Source organism: Lepisma saccharinum, chromosome 6 (assembly GCF_977018435.1).
Source record: "Lepisma saccharinum chromosome 6, izLepSacc3.1, whole genome shotgun sequence".
NCBI classification, from domain to species: domain Eukaryota; kingdom Metazoa; phylum Arthropoda; class Insecta; order Zygentoma; family Lepismatidae; genus Lepisma; species Lepisma saccharinum.
In genome coordinates, this window is record NC_139234.1 from 35,388,551 (window position 1) to 35,406,813 (window position 18,263).

The window sequence follows — 18,263 nt, forward strand, 5'->3', positions numbered from 1 at the left end:
GGCAATAAATTATTCTTGGGGTCAAGTATTTTTTCTATCAAAATGACTGACTGGTTGATTTAGTTTATTTACTTCACTTTTTTCTGTCCCTTTGGCTAATCGCGAAGATGAGGATGAATGGTGCTAAGATAAGATGGATGAAGGGACAGTCACAAACATATAGGGACAACCGACACAAGCCCCACATAAGATTATACTGGCTGTGCGTCCAGACGCCAAAGCCTCGCTTGTCTGCCAAACACAGTTCAGGATGCATTAATACGAGAAAGCAGATCTAATTCTCTTCTTAAATTCAGCTTCAGTTTAACTGGCTCTTTGGTAGGGTTTTTCATTAAATAAATATTTATTTTCTTATTTACTAATTTCCAACTTTACCTAAGAGGGGTCGAATAAATAAACGTTAAGAAAACCGGAAAAAAGGTTTACAAAAGTCCAGAAAAAGTCAAGAATTCTGGATGTGTTATTTTGGTAGACACCCTGTTATTGAACGAGAAACTACCCAAGATGAAACTTCTGGAACAATTTTAAATTACGGTAATTGCTGAATATTTGTTTGACATTACAGGTCATAATTCAAATGTTGAGAGAGTAATTTCATTACCATCAGCACAACAGACTCACGAGAGAAATTATTTTTTTCATAAAGTCTATAAAATGTTTGATACTGGTCCCTGTAATTTCAAAGAGTTTGACTGTCCACTCTAACATAAATATAGTTTGAATAAACCTGAATTTTTTATAAAATTGTCTCCTCTAAGAAGTACCACTTCAAATCATGCAGTAAGAGGTGCATTGATTAGTATCATTGCAAGTTTTGAAATTTTAAATTTAAACATTCATTAAGAATTCATTTTTTAAAACTCAAAAGTGTTATTTTTCAATTACTTTCTAACGTGTTCTATAGAAATATGTATTATTTATTGAGAATGTTTTGTGTCCTACATTTTGGGCAGCATGTCCTACATTTCCCTTACAGCGATCTGGTAACCCTAGCTAGGAGCATTTGCTTCATTCGATATCCTACTCCATTCATTCTTTACATTCTCCTCTGTAAGGTATGTGTAATATATAGACATATTTTCTGAAATCCAATCTTTACATGGATGTATGATACATACCAGAATTTTGTTTAATAACTGCTGTCAGAATTCTTAAAGTTACCCCACACAATCAAAAACCCAATACTTTCTCATAGGGTAAAGCCATGCAAGAAGTTTATTTGGACTCAATTTTGCAGCATGACATCACACTAATATCTTTCTCTAATTAACTAGTCAGTTGACATACAACATGAAACAATTATGATTAATTTGTATAAGTATGCATACATACCACTCTAATATAATTAATAAGACTATTTCCATGTGGCCAAGTTATCTCTGATTCACAGTCTAAACCCTTGATGTCCACATCATGCCCATCATGAAGCTGATGAAGCGCATGAGCAAAGAGATGAACTGCATCAAAAACCATGGCTGCCTGGGACTGGAATGGAAAATAACTTGAAGTAGAGAATCAGAAAAAAATAGTTTTATTTAAAATGTCAAGTAATAAATTATTCCAAAATTTAATTTACATTGATTGTAGGTGCTGACAAAGTAAGGTCATCTGAAGAAAATTATTACTCAATCTGAATTAAGTTGTCTATATCTAGAGGTTGATGAAATTCCACTTCTAAGCACTACTAATAATTATTCCACTATTACATAATTAAGCATATCCTTTTTCAATCTTGTTATGATCAAGAATTATAATTTGTTCATTGCACAGACAATGCCAGGGTGTAAGGTGTGACCTTCTGAGAATGCACCCAAAAGTCCACTTCACTTCTCCTACTAAACTGTGGTAACTGCTTCTTGCAGGCAAACGAGGCTTTGGCACCTGTATCCAAAGCTGGGATAATCCACTGTAGGATCGTATTGTCCTGTGTTTGTCTTTATGTGCTCTGATTGCCCATTTACAGTCTCAGCCTTTATGGTGTGGAGACTTATTCTTACAGACAGTAAAGTTTTAGTTGTTAGTAGTCTATGACAGTGTTAGTTTTAGCAATTGATTTAGGAAGTTTTTAACAAACCTATATTATTTTCTTGTTAAGGCCCTGTCCTCAGTTTTGTTTTGTTCTTGTTAAAATCCCTATATTGTGTGATGGGCAAAAATAGCTTATGTGCTGATGTGGCCAGCCATAATGTAAAACAATCAGTCAATAAACCATAGGCAGTGCCAGGGGAGTGCAAGAGAGTGCTTGGACATAACTTGTATTCTCTGCACCTCACTTTAGCTCCCACGATTTCTCCTCAATAGTATATATGAGGGCTGTTTGGAAAGTTCTAAGAATCTGATAGAAAGAAACACAATATCAAGTGTGATTGAGGTTTTCTTTTTCAACATAATCTCCTCGAAGGTTAATGCACTTCTGCCAACAGCCTTCCAATGTCTTGACACCAGCAGAATATGTGGATTCGTCTAGGTCTGCAAAATAGCCTGTCACTGTGGAGATGACATCTTCATTGGACTGAAATTTCTTACCATCCAAGAATTTCTTCAGGTTTGGGAACAGGTGGAAGTCACTGGGGTCAAAATTAGGAGAGTACAGGGGGTGGGGTAGCACTTGGAAGTGAAGTTCGTCAAGCTTCCAGCCTGTGACCATGGCTGAATGCACAGGCACGTTGTCCTGGTGTAAGAGCACTTTATTTTTATTCATGTGAGGCCTCTTCTCTTGGATTGCCACCTTCAATTGGTCCCGGAGGTAGCTATAGTGGTCTCCGGTGATGGTCTTGCCTTTTTCCAGGAAGTCTATCAAGATGAGTCCTTTCGCATCTCAAAAAACTGATGCCATCACCTTGACTGCCAATGCAACTGCCTTTGCCTTCTTTGGCGATAGGAATCTGCATGCTTCCACTGCTTGGACTGCTCTTTTGTTTCAGGCATGTAGTGATGAACCCAAGTTTCGTCCATAGTGATGTAACGCCGCAGAAACTCTTGAGGATTCCTCTGGAAAAGCACCAAACATTCAGTGGAAGTCACTGCACGAACGTGTCTTTGCTCCAGTGTGAGCAGGCGTGGCACCCATTTCGCCAAAAGCTTCCTCATGCCCCACTCTTCAGTGAGAATGTGGTGTACTCGGTCCACTGAGATGCCCACTTCATGAGCAATCTCCCACACTTTCAACCTTCGGTCAGCCAGCACCATATAATGGACTTTATCGATTGTTTCTGGTGTGATGGCAGTTGGCAGACATCCACTGCAGGGGTCATTTTCAATGCTGTCCTGTCCAAGCTTGAACATCATCGTCCACTTGCTAACAGTGGCAAATGATGGGGCAGAGTCTCCCAACACTGTGTCCAATTTGGCTTTGAAGGCTGTAGCATTTAATCCCTTCTTCACCAGAAATTTGATGACCACACAAACTTCCTTTTGTTCAATGTTGTCATGTCACTTGTACGAGGGATGATCGAAAAAAAAGGTTACAAAGCCTATTATGGCGTATGTGTTAGACATAGCTGGAAGATCAACACACCTGATGATGGAGGACACTCAACACTAGTCCTCGATGTAACCACCTTTTTTGTTCAAGCACTTGTCGCAACGGTAGATGAGGTTTTCCATACCGGTTGCACAGAAATCCGAGTAAAGTTCTCATAGCCACCGTGAGGCAGCTCTTTTTACATCATCACATGTCAGATAATGGTGGCCAGCCAACCAAATGGTAGTCCCAGCTCAGCTGATATTGAGCGTAATGTTCTTCTTCTGTCCTCACGAATATACTCATCCACAAGAGCACAGTTCACGTCAGTGGTTGAGGTACTGGGTCTATCACTGTGTCCGTCGTTCTTTGAAGGCACGACACCACTTCGCTACATGTTGCCTTGAAATTGCCCCCTCCCCATACACCTCCACAATCTGCCTATGAATGTCAGCAGGTGTAGTGTTTTTGGCCCACAGAAACCGCAGCACTGCCCTCACTTCTACTCTTGACCAATTTTCTAGACGAGTCACCAATTTAAATTTCCGCTTCTCGGGTATACATTGTCAGAATTTGAAGTCCTCAAACCCGCAACAAGACAAACATGTTATTCATTTACACATAAATTTTCGTTACATTACAGTGAATAAAACAAAAGTTATATGCTTTGTAACCTTTTTTTCAGATCATCCCTCATACTTTTGCTCCTTCACCTGGAAACCAGACTATAGGAAGAGTAGCGATGAAATTTTCCCTGCACGTTCAGAACAGATGTGGCCTTCTAATGCACATGCTTTTGTTCCGATTGCAACGCCATGTCTGACCAATTCTTAGAACTTTCTACACACCCCTCGTAATAAATCACGAAAGAATAAGACCATTCCAGGTACAGATCCATATGGCTGATTGCCCCCCCCCCCTCCCCTCCTATCTGCTAGGTTTTCGGATATATTATTGTGTCTAATATTTTTGAAGACTCAAATATTGTGTCTTATCACCAAGTTTAACCGAGAATTTTTTTAAAGTTTGATTTAAGTCCACTTTAACATCAGATAGGTTAATCAAAACTGGATCCGAACAACTGTGCAATATGCCTCCAAAGATTGAACCTGAGTTCCGTTGATAATGGGTTTCTGTTTGCTTTGTGTATTCACTTTACTCCTCATATCCGACTGCTCAGTTTACTGTGGCAATGGTAGGAATTATGATATCAACATGCAATAGTTTCCTGGACCCCTATTTCTGTAAAACAATACTCTAATCTCAATAATCTTAACTCTCTCATGCAGTGGCGGTGCCAGGATTAATCATCTGGGGGTGCTGAGGGGGGTGCAGAATAAAATTTAGGGGGTGCGATGTTATAAATAAAGATAGCATGAAATATGCATTCATGTTTTAGCAGAGGCGCAACCACAAATTTTTGTCTAGGGGGAGGAGGGCAAGTACCAGGATAAATGTGCCAATAATAATAATAATAATAATAATAATAATAATAACAACAACAATAGCAATAACAATAATAACAATAATAATAACAACAACATTATTATTATTATTATTATTATTATTATTATTAGTGGGAGTATTAGTAATAGTAGTAGTAGTATCAAAGACGTTATTATCCTCGTAAATCACGCAAAAAGGGGAGAAGTCTGTGCTAAGGCATTTGTGTTGGACAAACGATTTGAAATATTTTTTCAACACGTTCAATTTCACATTAGGTAATAATTGAAAACAAGCACACAAACTGTATTTTTGAAAGACATAAAATGCATGACGAATATTCTTTTTGTACATATGACATGTGTTTATCTTTCATGTACAACAAATGTTTTACACATATGTAACATGGAGCAACGTAAAAAAAGAAAATACATATGCAACATGTTAACACTAAATTGTGTATGTATTCAAAGTTTATTTAATACATATATATAACATATTATTTAAATTCATTACATAATCAATTCATCCACCTCATAACAAACCAACAGCAAAAATGATATAAATATCTCAAATGCGCATACTCCAAACAATTGTTCATGCATTTAAGACCAATCTCTTTTATTACATTTTAGTTTAGATTGTTCGCCGCCCCCTACCTACGGCTCTAAACTTTTACGAATTTACGAAACTTATTTTTATTTGCATAAAATTTGAAATCGAAGGTGGCAATTTCTTCTCTGCATGTGTCCTTGGCCATCTGGAAGAAAAATAAAGAATCCATCTGAGTATAATTTTGTCCAGCTATTCTTAGATTCTCCTAGCCTTACTTTTTTTTTACTGCGATGTTAACCCCCTTGCCCCCCTCCATAGAATTGATTTTCTACCAAGGTTAGGAGGGTAACGCCCCCCTGCCCCCTGTGGTTGCACCACTGGCTATCTTCCGTCTGCCCCAGATACTGCCGCGTCAAGACAAAATGCGAAGTGCACGCCAACTTCGTCATTGTTAAAAATCCCCTTCTGCCGCACTATCCCCATCAACCAACTGTAACATATCTTCGCGAACTTTGGGCTCCTCGACAAAGTCTGAAATGGTACTTTACTAAACATGTTACGTGGAACATACAGAACGTACTAACAGGTAATCTACCAGTCACGATACAACTCGAGTTAAATAATTTCCCGACACAACGTGATGATATCTTGAAGGCATCTGAAATATTTGTTCCAGTGCGACTTGCAGAAAATAGGAACAACAAGTAGGCGTACAATAAAACCATTTCACAACAATGCCAAAAAAAAAGAACTCACCGAGCTGTAAGTAAATATTAAAAAACACAAACAGGCCACTTAAAAGAAGAAACAATTCTGAACAACAATACTGACGAAAGAAAAAACAGCAGCCTTTGATCTTTATAGAGACTGCCAGGACAGGAAAATATATGCCGCTTCTCTTTCAATGCTTGGCTGTTGCATACAATAACAGTGGTCTCACTATAATACCTAACATTCGGGTGCATCACTGTGAGAGTTAATGTTTTCAACACAGGTTTTGCATAGGGGGTGCTGAAGGGGGTGCGGAAGAAAATTAGGGGGTGTGCAAGCACCCCTTCATGCTCCCCGGTGCTGCCTCTGCTCTCATGTTCACAATACTATACATTGTTTATATAAATCAGTGAAAGTGTAGGTTAGTATTGATTCTTGGTGAGGTGAGGTGCCCGAATGAAATTCACCCTATCCCAGATGATTGCTGTATTCAGTAAAGGTACTTGTATTGGGTTGAATGGTAAAATTCCTTTTGTAATGTTAATATTATTAGTCCAAGCTGCGACTGGTCTATTCTCTATTAAGCTGAGTGTGAGAAACAACTTTTATTTAGCAACCAATCAAAAACCATTTCTTTTAAAGCATCACAAACATCTTTTTCCATTCTGTTTTAGTTATCCTCCTATGTCAATAAGTGAAGGATTTTATTATTACTTATTTTCTCATGATCATACATATTAGATATTTACACTTTTTTAAATAATATTCTTTATACAAGGTGTGTTGGACTGGATTGTTGGAATAGCAACTTTACCTGAACATGTACATCTTCTTCATGTTTGTCCCCTTCAACGTACTGTCCTTGGCTGGCCTCACACCGTTTCTTCCAGCTTTGAAACGCCTCCTGGAACGTTTCTTCCGGAATGCTCTTTAGGTCCCTCGTACATTTTTGTTTGATGTCATCAATTGTGTCAAACCGACGACCTTTCAATGTCGATTTCAATTTTGGAAAGAGGAAAAAGTCTGCCGGAGCCAAATGGAGGCTGAGGAATCACCGTCGTCCTGTTTTTAACCAAAAATTCAGTCTCAAGTAGAGCGGTGTGAACCTGCACGTTGTCGTGGTGTAGCGTCCAGGTTTGGTTCCGCCAAAGCTCAGGCCTTTTACACATCACTGCGCATCTTAACCTCTTCATAACCTCCACATAAAATTCCTTGTTGACTGTTTGTCCTCGTAGGACGTATTCGTAATGAACTATTCCTTGCCAATCGAAAAAAGGTTGATGTGAACATTGTCTGTTGGCGTGGATGGTCGCCCACTTCGAGGATCTTCGTCTGTCGAAGTTCTCCCAGTTTTGAACCGAGTGTACCAGTCACAACACTGTGATCGGCTCATTGCTTCATTACCGAAGGCTTCCCGAAGCATTGTGAACGTCTCTGTGGCACTTTTACCGAGCTTGAAACAAAATTTAACACATGCATGTTGCTCCTGCAAATCTTTCATTTTTCACACAGCCACAAAATGTCCCACTGACCGCTGCAGACTCTGACACGTGTTGCTCGCGCATGCGAACGGCTTGCACTGCGCTCTGGCCTTGTTGCAATGTACTTCATAAAAGATGCCGCTAGATGGCGCAACTGTGTTCATTTGATTCCATCAAGTAGTTTGCGCGTAGTGCACTCAATCCGGTCTTTTATTGAACACACCTCGTATTATTGAAAATTATCAACAATTTTCAATTTTCGAAAATTATTAACTCAATGTACAAGGCTCATTCAATATATAACAGGAAATATGTTGTAACAAATATTTATTACAAGCACCAAAAGAATTACAGTACTATGTTCCAACATAGTCCACCCCCCCCCCCCCCCAGTTCAATGCACCTATGCCAGCGCTTGATACGGGCACAGATTCCACAGGGAAAAAAAATATTTTGTACGTGTGCGTAATTACTCATGCACCGCTGACTGGACTTAGTCGTCATTCTGGAGCCTCAATCCACTTAGTGCATCTTTCAGTGGGCCAAAGGTGTGGAAATAGGAAGGTGCAAGATCAGGCGAATATGGAGGGTGGGGTAAGCACTCAAACTTTAGGTCCTCAATGGTAGATAATGTGAAATTGGCAGTGTGTGGTGTCCCATTGGCATAGAGCAAAACCACACCAGCGGACACCAGACCACGTTGTCTCTGCAGAATGGCTGGTTTCGCCATGGTTTTGTAATGTTCAAGAATTGACCCCTTGTGGTCCCAAAACAAAGTTAACATGACCTTTCCTGGACCTGGACGCAGAGAATCTTCAACACCGGTTATGCCCAGTTTGTACTTCTCAGCTCACTCGTACACTTGTGATCGAGTCATACAGTTATCACCGTACTGAACTGTCATGCAGCAATGAATTTCTATTGGTTTCACGCCTTCACTCAACAAAAATCTCATGACCCTTTGCTGCTCCAGCTTTGGGCACTCCTGTAAGGGTGCCACCATCTTGTGTAACTGTTTCCCAGTGTCCCATGCACGAGGCAGGCATGCCAGACCCAGCTATGAATAGCTTACAGATCCCTTCACAAAATAACAAACAATCACGGTCATATTTTAGATTTTTTATACTACTTTTCCGGTTATTTATTGAATACACCTTGTATTTACTACTATAGTTTTTATTATTTGCATTTATTTCTTATGAATTTTACAGCACAAATCACATTAAAATTATTATTTACTAAAAATCACTATTATTAAAATATATTTTACAGGTTACTTTAGTAAGTTATTAAAATAAATAAATATATATATACTTTTACAGATCCTATATTTTGGTACACAAGTCTTATAAAGTGTAAAAAAAAACTTACAGTGATATGATTTGGAGTAAGATCAACACCCCAACCATTGACTGATTTTATGACATACAGATCTTCAGGATCAACTATTCTCAATCCTGTGATATTAGTTCCACTATATTTGAAGGAATCCAAATCAACTGTGTGAAGGTCCTGAAAAGAAGAAAATTTAAGTATATATGTTATTCCTTGCTTACTCTACAATCAGAGATGCAATATAATGCAGTTATGGAAAACCAGGACGAAACGTCGCAGGAAAAATAAAAACACTAAAAATTACTGTATTATGTTTAGAGCTGAGCCGATACCAATACCCTGACCGATTCCTACTGATGCCGATACAGATACTTATATAATACCAGTACAAAATAACAAAGGCTAATTTCCGAGTCATAATAACTTGTCACATCACCAGGCACATATCTAGAAATATAATTTGGGGAGCCGATACGAGCCAAGTGTCTCAGATATACCGTATAATAAAAGAGTTTTTATTTAAAATATTAATATGTAGCTCTATTCGTAATAATATGTAAGTTAATTAATTGGTACTTAATTACTTCAATGTGTATGGAGTAATGTAGCATGTAACCACAGACTAAGAAACTGAGGAAAGACAATGTTAATACCTATTTTGTTCTTTTTCAGGTAAAAAGACACTTAAGAATAGAGATGTAATAGCACATATTCGTTATCTAGCTTACGTTTAGTTGAGACCACTAAAATTTATGTAAAAACAACTGTCCTGGCAAGAAAATTAATATCAAAAATAAATAAATTGATTATTTATTGAATAACAAAAAAATTATGTTACATCCAGTTCATGAACAGTAAAGTTCCTGATTAATATTTTATGTACATTATTATACGTAGAGGTGTAAATAAATGTTTAGAGGGGCCTCCCTGATGGCGTGGTGGTAACGTCCTCACCTTGTATAATCAATCGATCCTGGGTTTGATTTCTGTTAGATGCATATAGTGGTTTCGAATCCCATTTTAAACTGTAGGCCCAGTTCCGATTAGCCCATCTGAGCATAAAGTGGACTTGAAAACTCAATCTTCCTTAGTACTGTCATTCAAAGCCATATGGTCTCATCTAATATCGGTCGAAATAAATAACCCTCGATTGGCTGATACCAGAAGTAACTATGAAAGACTTACATAGAAGGGAAGGGTACAAGAAATTGCTGAATCCACTTTCCGCTTGAACGTAGATAAAACAAAGATAATTTAATGACGACTTCATGCCTCTTTTCCAAGAACTTCGCAACTACCTGACCTGTCATTAGTGTGGTTTGTGGTTTGAAAACATCCACCTATCTTACCCCCATTCCGAGCTTACAAACAAGAATTGGCAATGAATGACTGGTTTCTTTATTTCCACAGCATTAACTAAGCAGTTACACACCTTCATGGTCATATTTGGGTTCAGATTTCACTTACCCATGCCTTTGATCTTGCCATCTGCTTCACAGGAGGGTGAGGTTTTATGATCCAGTGTTTCTAGGAAAATCTATGGAACTTCTTGTGCTGGTCTCCCAGTCTGTCACAAGGAAGGGTGAACAAACTTTTAAAAAAGACAAATGTTGAGACAAGCTGTTGTGTTTGCCCGCTATTCTAGCCACTGGAAATCTTTGGCATCGGAAGAAAAAAAATCAACCGTTACTGCCAGTATACCGATACATTGGTATCTTTATAGGCTCGGCCCAAATTATGTTACTGTATTTTGCATCTGCAAAAAAAGTGGTTATGTGAACCTTTAAGAAGAACTATACAATCTGTAGTTCTAATAAAATTGAATTTAATGACCAAAAAAGTGAAATGTTAGTGTCCACCAAAAACCACCTCTTCCCACCTCCTTATGGTAGTGATGCTACTGGCATGGATTGGTCACCTCAAGCAATAAAGCCAGTTCCTAAAACTCACAGACACGTTTTCTATCTTGAAAATATGCAATGTTACTTACAAATGATGTAATGATGTAGTTGTGGTAAGATGCCATTAAGCCAACTTGTTGAGCCTGGATTAAAATATCAAATATCCTGTCTGCCGAGCAGTCCATAATAAAATTTACTTCATCATTTTCCTTGCACTTGCTTAGAAGAGGCCTGAAAGAAGAATATATAAATTTATATATTTTATTTCAACTGTATCAAATATTCATGATCAGCTCAATCAAATAAGAATGTCCAGTTGATGATTAACACAGTCTCATTTCAATCATGTAAAAGTTATTACATCAAAAATATAATTCATACTCGGTAGTCTACATTCATTTGAATTATGTTGGCATATTAAGAATTTTATATACTGCGGAATGTAATTTATTTTTTCAGGGGACAAGGATAAGACTTAAAATGCACGAAAATGTAAAATCTTGGAAAATTTTATAACATTTTGAGACTATAAAGAAAAATATATAATATGGGAAAATGCAAACTCCTGGAGCATAAAAGTGTGGTTCCAAATTGTTTATTTGTATGTGTTGCCATGAAAAAAAAGGAAAGGAGCCACAAGGATGGAAACAGTAAACACTCATCACACAAAATGAAACTTTCTAAATTTTGTGCCCTGGTTGTATTTTCAATGAAGAAAAAAGATGGCATCATACTTTAGTCCATTCAGACATCGAAAAAGGAAAGGCACCTTGACCAGTGTTTTAACTCTTTGCTGGATGGTGGAAGGGTGGTATGGAAAATGTCAGAAGTATGTGGTTAGGATCAGAGGAGAGGTTAGAGGTAGGGATGGTTAGTGAGCAGCTAGGTTGATTCTGAGGACTATAGATAGGATCTTTCTCAGTATTTTCAAAGGGATTTGTTGGATGGGTGGGGTAGTTTGTAGATAATGGCCACTGCTGTTTCTGCCTACCCTCCAGACCCACACCCACTAACATTGCCTGTCTAGTTGTCCCACAGTAGGGAACTAGTTCCCGGACAAAACCAGTTCTTTCCAATCTGCCAACAACCACAACCCACCTAAAGACATCTCTAACATTCTTAGTATCTCTTCACTGCCAAAAGTGAAGTTCTTTCCAAATGTCTCATCTTTTCTCCTACTGCCACCACGAACAGTTTCTGAGGCCTCCCCAATGGCGCACTGGTAGTGTCGTCACCTTGTAATCAAGGGGTCCAAGGTTCGATTCCCGGTGGAGGCACATAGTGGTTCGGATCCCACTTTAAATTGTAGGTCCAGTCCTGATTAGCCTTACTGTGCATAAAGTGGACTTAAAACACCAACTCAATCAATCGATCAAAAACCAACAGTTTCTGGTTGCTATTTGACATTCAGACCTTTTCTACATTTCAGATACATCAGCACAATTGACAGACCTCTCCTAACAAACGTATCTTGTAGCTCCAATGTGCCCCAGCTCAACAACAAGAACCTCTCACATCCCTTCACAACTACCAGGGGGTCCATCACAATTGTAAACTTTATGTGGCTAAAGCTTCTCTTCAGCATTCTAACCCATCCACCTACAAATTCATCACAGCTGACCTATCCTCCACATATGAACAAGATCAGAGACTGTCATCCTCAGAGGTCCTCTTGAAGGTCTAATCCACTCTACCATCCACCTTCACTCCTGACCACCCAAATTTTCTACTTACTTCCTAATATCTATAAAACAAACAATCCAGGCACACCCATAGTGCTCTTGTGAGAGCTCTGCCTTCGAGACACCAACCACTTGCACACAATCAATACCTTACTACCATTACCACCCAACACTATCCTTGCCACCAACGATGTCACCTCTATGTACACCAAAATTGCTCATGCCTATTGCCTCTACTCCATCGAATCACTTCAATAGCAGACCGAAACCAGGTTTTAATCCTGGCCTGGGCATGGGTGTTCTTTGAGAGTGTCCCTTCATCAATTCCATCATATCATCACTCATACTCAGCTTTGCGATTATCCAAAAGTGGCATAAAAGCGAAGTAAAATAAACAAAAATCAATGAAACCGAAACCACACAGTCAAGAGCACCCACTTTCTGATTCAATTAGATAACCTTGTATGCACTAGCAACAACTTCCTTCAAATATGCTGCACAGATATGGGTACCAGAATACCCCCTCATTAGCTAACCTTTTTGTGGGCAGATTTGAATAAGAGTACCTAGACTCCCAACCCTTGAAACCACTCCTCTGGCTCAGATTCATGAATAGCATCTTCACTCTTTGGATGCATGGAGAACCTTCCCCCTCTACCCTCCTGAACCAACTTAATCAGTTCAGCACCCTCAAATTCACCTTGTTCGTTTCCACCAGCCAAGTCACCTTCCTGGATGTAGAGTGTACCTTACAGATCAGCTGGCAACCTCCATCCACATAAAACCTACCAACCAACCCCAATATCTCCATTTCTCCAGTATCAATCTCTTCTGTACCAAGAAAGCCATCTCATGATCTCTGGTCCTCGAGGACAATGCCTCAACTTCTCTCAAGCCAGCACAACCAATGCCTATACCAAGCTTTGGTCAACTGTAGCTACACATTGCAAGCAAACTAATAAACAGAATTGCTTCCCATTCATCCAACACCGCCAAAAATGAACCAGACACCAACCCTTAGTAACCCAATACCACCCAGAGCTCACGAAATCAAACACACCCTTCATTACTTCCTCCCTAAAGTCGTTTCCTGTATTGACTTTTAAACATATAACATTAACAATAATTACATTTTTGCTATTACATATCCACAGTACAAACAGCAAATTTTTAATATGCATGAGAACGTTTGCTCTTAAAACATTCAAGAGTGTGTTTATCCACACAGTTTTGCTTTTCTTTCAAAGTGAAGATAGTCCTTGAGAATAATGTGGGATTGTGGGATTGTGGGCTAGTTGGATCAGAAAAGCAGTGCTTGGTTTATGAGGAATGGGTTTAATGTTCAGAACCATGTAATGCAATTGGGGCTTTGGGTATGAAAAATATCTGTAGATAAGGAAAAATGAGTAATAATTCAATTACACATAATACCAATAATATAATTGAAAGTTCAAATTTAGCTATGTTCGATTTTATTTTCTGCTCCTCATTTTAAACTGTCCTTGAATGCATCTTAAAGTCATTTATATTGAAAAACTCATGGGAAAACACTCAAACTCATTATTGCATAGGTTAAAGTAGTTACTATAGAGCGACCACAAGGAAAAAAAAAACCTTTGACGAAAAGTCCCCGCTCAGCTTTCTCTTCTTCCGTTCAGCTCGGCTCATTAGGAAGCATGGTCCACTCTCCCCCTCCCCTCCACGTGGGAGTACTGCTCAGCAAAGAAGAGAAAACCCCCAGAAAATATGTGAACTAAAATCCACCCCCATTTGTTTCTGTCCTGGTAAATGGCATCAGACGAGAATCTGGGGGAAATCCTTCCTTTCCTCTGTCCTCTGCTCTCAAATGGCACGCTGTTGCCACGTTGCCTCACAGCTGTTCTCTGACAGATGGAATTCTGGCGGACCTGCCGCAAAACGCGACGTTCAGGGTGGCGCGGTCAGTGGTTGAAGAAGTATGGATAGCGTTCGTGACGATTCCCAATTTAAATAATTAATAACAATAAAATTTATTGTCATGGTTGTGATTCTTACTATGCGATAGCAAATATTATCATCTAAGAAACAAATTTTATCTACAATTTAATTATTAATTATAATTATATCCTTAGAGACAGTGGCGGCGATTGGGAGGACAAGGCCAGAGGCGATAACATAAGATAAATTTGGGGGGCAAGGTTCGCATAAACAATATTATGTAAATAAATAACCCGTCAAATATACACATTTCTTATATTTTAAAAAGAAATAATGATTTGAAGAGGTTTTCTCGGGCAATCAGCCAGGTGATTTTTTGGATAGGTTTTCAAGAGCTAACGTAACTCTCATCTTCAGGGATTGAAGTGAATCCCTTAAGATGTGAGTGACGTTAGCTCTCGAAAGCTCGGAAGTCTACCCGGAAATCAACTGGCTGATTGCCCGAGAAAACCTCTTCAATATTCGCCGCCAGGAAAGCTTCAAGAATTATTAAAGAATGATTTGTTTTGTAAACTTACCATTTACAGTGGAGTGCAACCCAAATCCAACTCGTCACTAACATTCACCTGACTCTCATTATCGCACCGTTTGTCAACCTCAATGGCACTTCCACTCTCGTCTGAATCCGAATCCTCACCGCTCATGTGGCTTTCATCCTCCGAGCAGTCTTCGATTACCAACTTGTCAACTTCTACTTCAATAATTCCGTCCTGTACTCAATATTCCTCTTGTTTCCCACTTTACTTTTTCGCAAGACCTTTTCCATTCTTCCTTGGGAAAGTTCTGAAATTCTTGTCTTGCAACTTCCAGTACTCTGCCCAAATTACGATCCACTTTTTGTGATGCAATACGACCCTTTATGATACCCCAAACATACTCAATACAGTTTAGATCGCAATGATAAGGTGGAAGACGAAGTACAGTGTGGCCGTTTTCTGCTGCAAGAGTGTCGACCCGATATTGTGGGGGCTTTTTGTTGGTTTTGATTAGCTGATATAATTTAGCCTTTCGAAGGTTATCTGAAAATTCAATTGAATTGTCTTTCAACCAGTCCTGCATTGCAGCTTTAGTGCTGTCTATTGTGGGATATTTGTTGACTTGCATAGAATGGTAAGGTGCATTGTCCATGACAATAATGCTGTTGGAGGGAATATTCGGTAACAATTGACATTCAAACAATCGTTCAAAATTTTCAGCATTCATTTCCCCATGACAATCTCCGGTTTTCTGTTTAGGTTTGAACATAAGTAGACAGTTTGGTACGAAACCGTTTTCACTCCCGGAATGAAGGATGATCACCCTTCTTCCAGCACTGGTATTTGATAAAGCCTTCACCCTGCCAACACTTTTTCACCGTGTAGTTCTCATGGATCCATGTTTCATTTAAGTATATAACTGGCCTTTTCACGTCACTATTCTATTTCGCCTCAATGCCCTCAGAAAACTTGTTCGATTGGACACGATGTCATTCCTTTCCACCAAAGCACTTCTCACGTTTTTGCACTTTCAGAAACGAAGTCCTAAGTCATTGCAAATAATGTTGAGAAGAGTTTCACGACTACCCCGAAAATTAATTTCTTTCTTTCATTTAGAAAGCACTTTTTTTTACTGTTGGCACTTCATGTTCAATCGTATAAAAATTACCAATAGTTCTCCGACTCAGCTCTCACTATTTACGGTTTTGCCCTTCATTTCGGTACAAACAACATACACAACAGAAGCACTCGAACTCAATGACCTTTCGTCCATGTAAGTTTGGCAACATTGAAAGGGTGTCAGAAATCGAGCAGGCCTTGCTACCCCCACCTCCCACCCGACCCCACCCTCGAACAAACCAAGTTGCTCACAGGACAGCAGCGCCAGAGAGATTCTCTTATCTTTGCTGAGCAGTACAGTGCACAGGAGTCTTGGGTCTGTGCAGGTTTTTTTGCTTGGGGTTCCACTATAATAAAAGTAGTATGTAAATTGCATGTACATTTACCTATAATCATCACCAGAATCCAGTTGACGTAAAGTGACCTCCACTTTATTGGGACCTTCCAGCTTTAGCAGCTCATTCATGCGAATTAAGCTATCACTATTTTCATAAATTATAGTGAATGACTTCCACCCCCATGCTGTAACTATGTCCACAAAAGCCTAAATCAAAACAAAGAAACAACTGTATATACATTGCAGTGCAAAAACTTACAAACTTTTCTTAAAAATTAGATGACAATTAGCTAAAATCTTACTAGTTTCAATACAATAAGTTGCTTGTAATAACTGGATTTTTTATTTTTATTTAATTAATCAACTAAAACAGATTCAGTATTTATTGTCGCCCTCATGGCCGAGTTAGTTGAATGCTGGACTTATGTTCCCATCATGAATGGTCCCAGGCTCAAGTCCTGTCATGGGCACGATTGTTTCTTTCAGAGTGTCCTTTAATAAATTTTATGTCATCATTCATGAGGATTAGTCAAAATCTGCAAAAATCAGTGCTAAATAAGAAAAATACAAAATCAAGTTTACGTTGCTGTAAGCTAATTTTTCCTGATACTGTGTTAAACTAAGATATTAATAGGTTTAACAAACTTCAAAATTCCCTATCATATTATGTGATCCCAGCACATACAAGATGGAGCATATGTATCTACCAATTTGAGTTGGCAACTCTGCCAGATTGCATGTGTGGCATACCTACATCTGTGGAGATTTGGTAGTCAGGCAATTAGTATACTATGGAGCGTTGGCAGGTGATCCAAACAAGCACCGGGCACTGCAGCGGAACACAGCATTCTGTGGTGGGTTAGACAATGGAGAGTCATGGGTAATGTTGTGAACCATTAGTCACCGTGAAATATAAGCTATTCCAGAGGACACGTTGAGATGTGCGTCATGAAAGCCTTCCCGCATCGCTTCAAACAGTGCATCCAAGCAGGAGGAGGACATTAAGAGGACGTTATTTTCTAGGTGCAACAATAAATGTATGGTCCATATTATTAAGTGCCTATGTGTATATTTATATTTCATAACGATATGAAGTTACTATGAGGCTCAGTCAATAAATAATGAGGCAGAGGATTGTTCACAGTACTTATGTAACAAACCTCAGAAGTATTGTCCGCCACTGTTTAGGCATTTATCTCATTGTGACACCAGTCGCAAAGTAGCATGCTCGTAGAACTCCTTTGGTTGCTGTTGGAACCAATTGTGTACATACTCCTTGATGTCATCGTCCGATTGAAACCGTTGTCCCTGCAGTGTTTTTTTGAGCTCACCAAAGATGTGGAAGTCGCACGGGGACTTCCCCTATAGGGGGAAGGGGTGGCTTAGGACTTCCACTTGAATTTTTTCAGACATTCCTTTGTTGCGTTGGCAGTGTGCGGTTTAGCGTTGTCGTGCAATAGGAAGACACCACGAGAAAGGTGACCGGGACATTTTGATTTGATTGCTTCCTGAGCTTCATTAACGTTTCACAATACCACTGAGTATTGACCATAGCTCCATGCTCCAGGTAGTCGATGAGGAGCAGTCCCTTGCAATCGAAGAAGAACGAAAGCATGACCTTGCCGGCACTAGTGTGGAGGGTCTTGAACTTTTTTGGTGGAGGGGAATCTGCATGCTTCCAAACACTGAATGACTGGACACGGCTGCTGCTCGGTTAGGAACCTTTGTACATACCTTGCCAGACACGTAATGCCATGTAGCAGGAAACCGCGTGCAAATCAGT

The 18,263-nt window shown here is 39.2% G+C and overlaps 1 protein-coding gene across 1 annotated transcript in view; it reads right to left on the reverse strand.

Annotated features, from left to right (window-relative positions):
• Positions 1-18,263, reverse strand: part of LOC145988686 (glutamate receptor ionotropic, kainate 2-like) — a 202,025-nt gene that overhangs the window by 34,261 nt on the left and 149,501 nt on the right. The window contains exons 5-8 of the mRNA XM_083123764.1: positions 16,530-16,687; positions 10,979-11,120; positions 9,025-9,165; positions 1,333-1,485 (exon numbers count right to left, since the gene is read on the reverse strand). Of these exons, the coding sequence (XP_082979890.1) occupies positions 1,333-1,485; positions 9,025-9,165; positions 10,979-11,120; positions 16,530-16,687 (594 nt within the window). The remainder of the gene's footprint in view (positions 1-1,332; positions 1,486-9,024; positions 9,166-10,978; positions 11,121-16,529; positions 16,688-18,263) is intronic.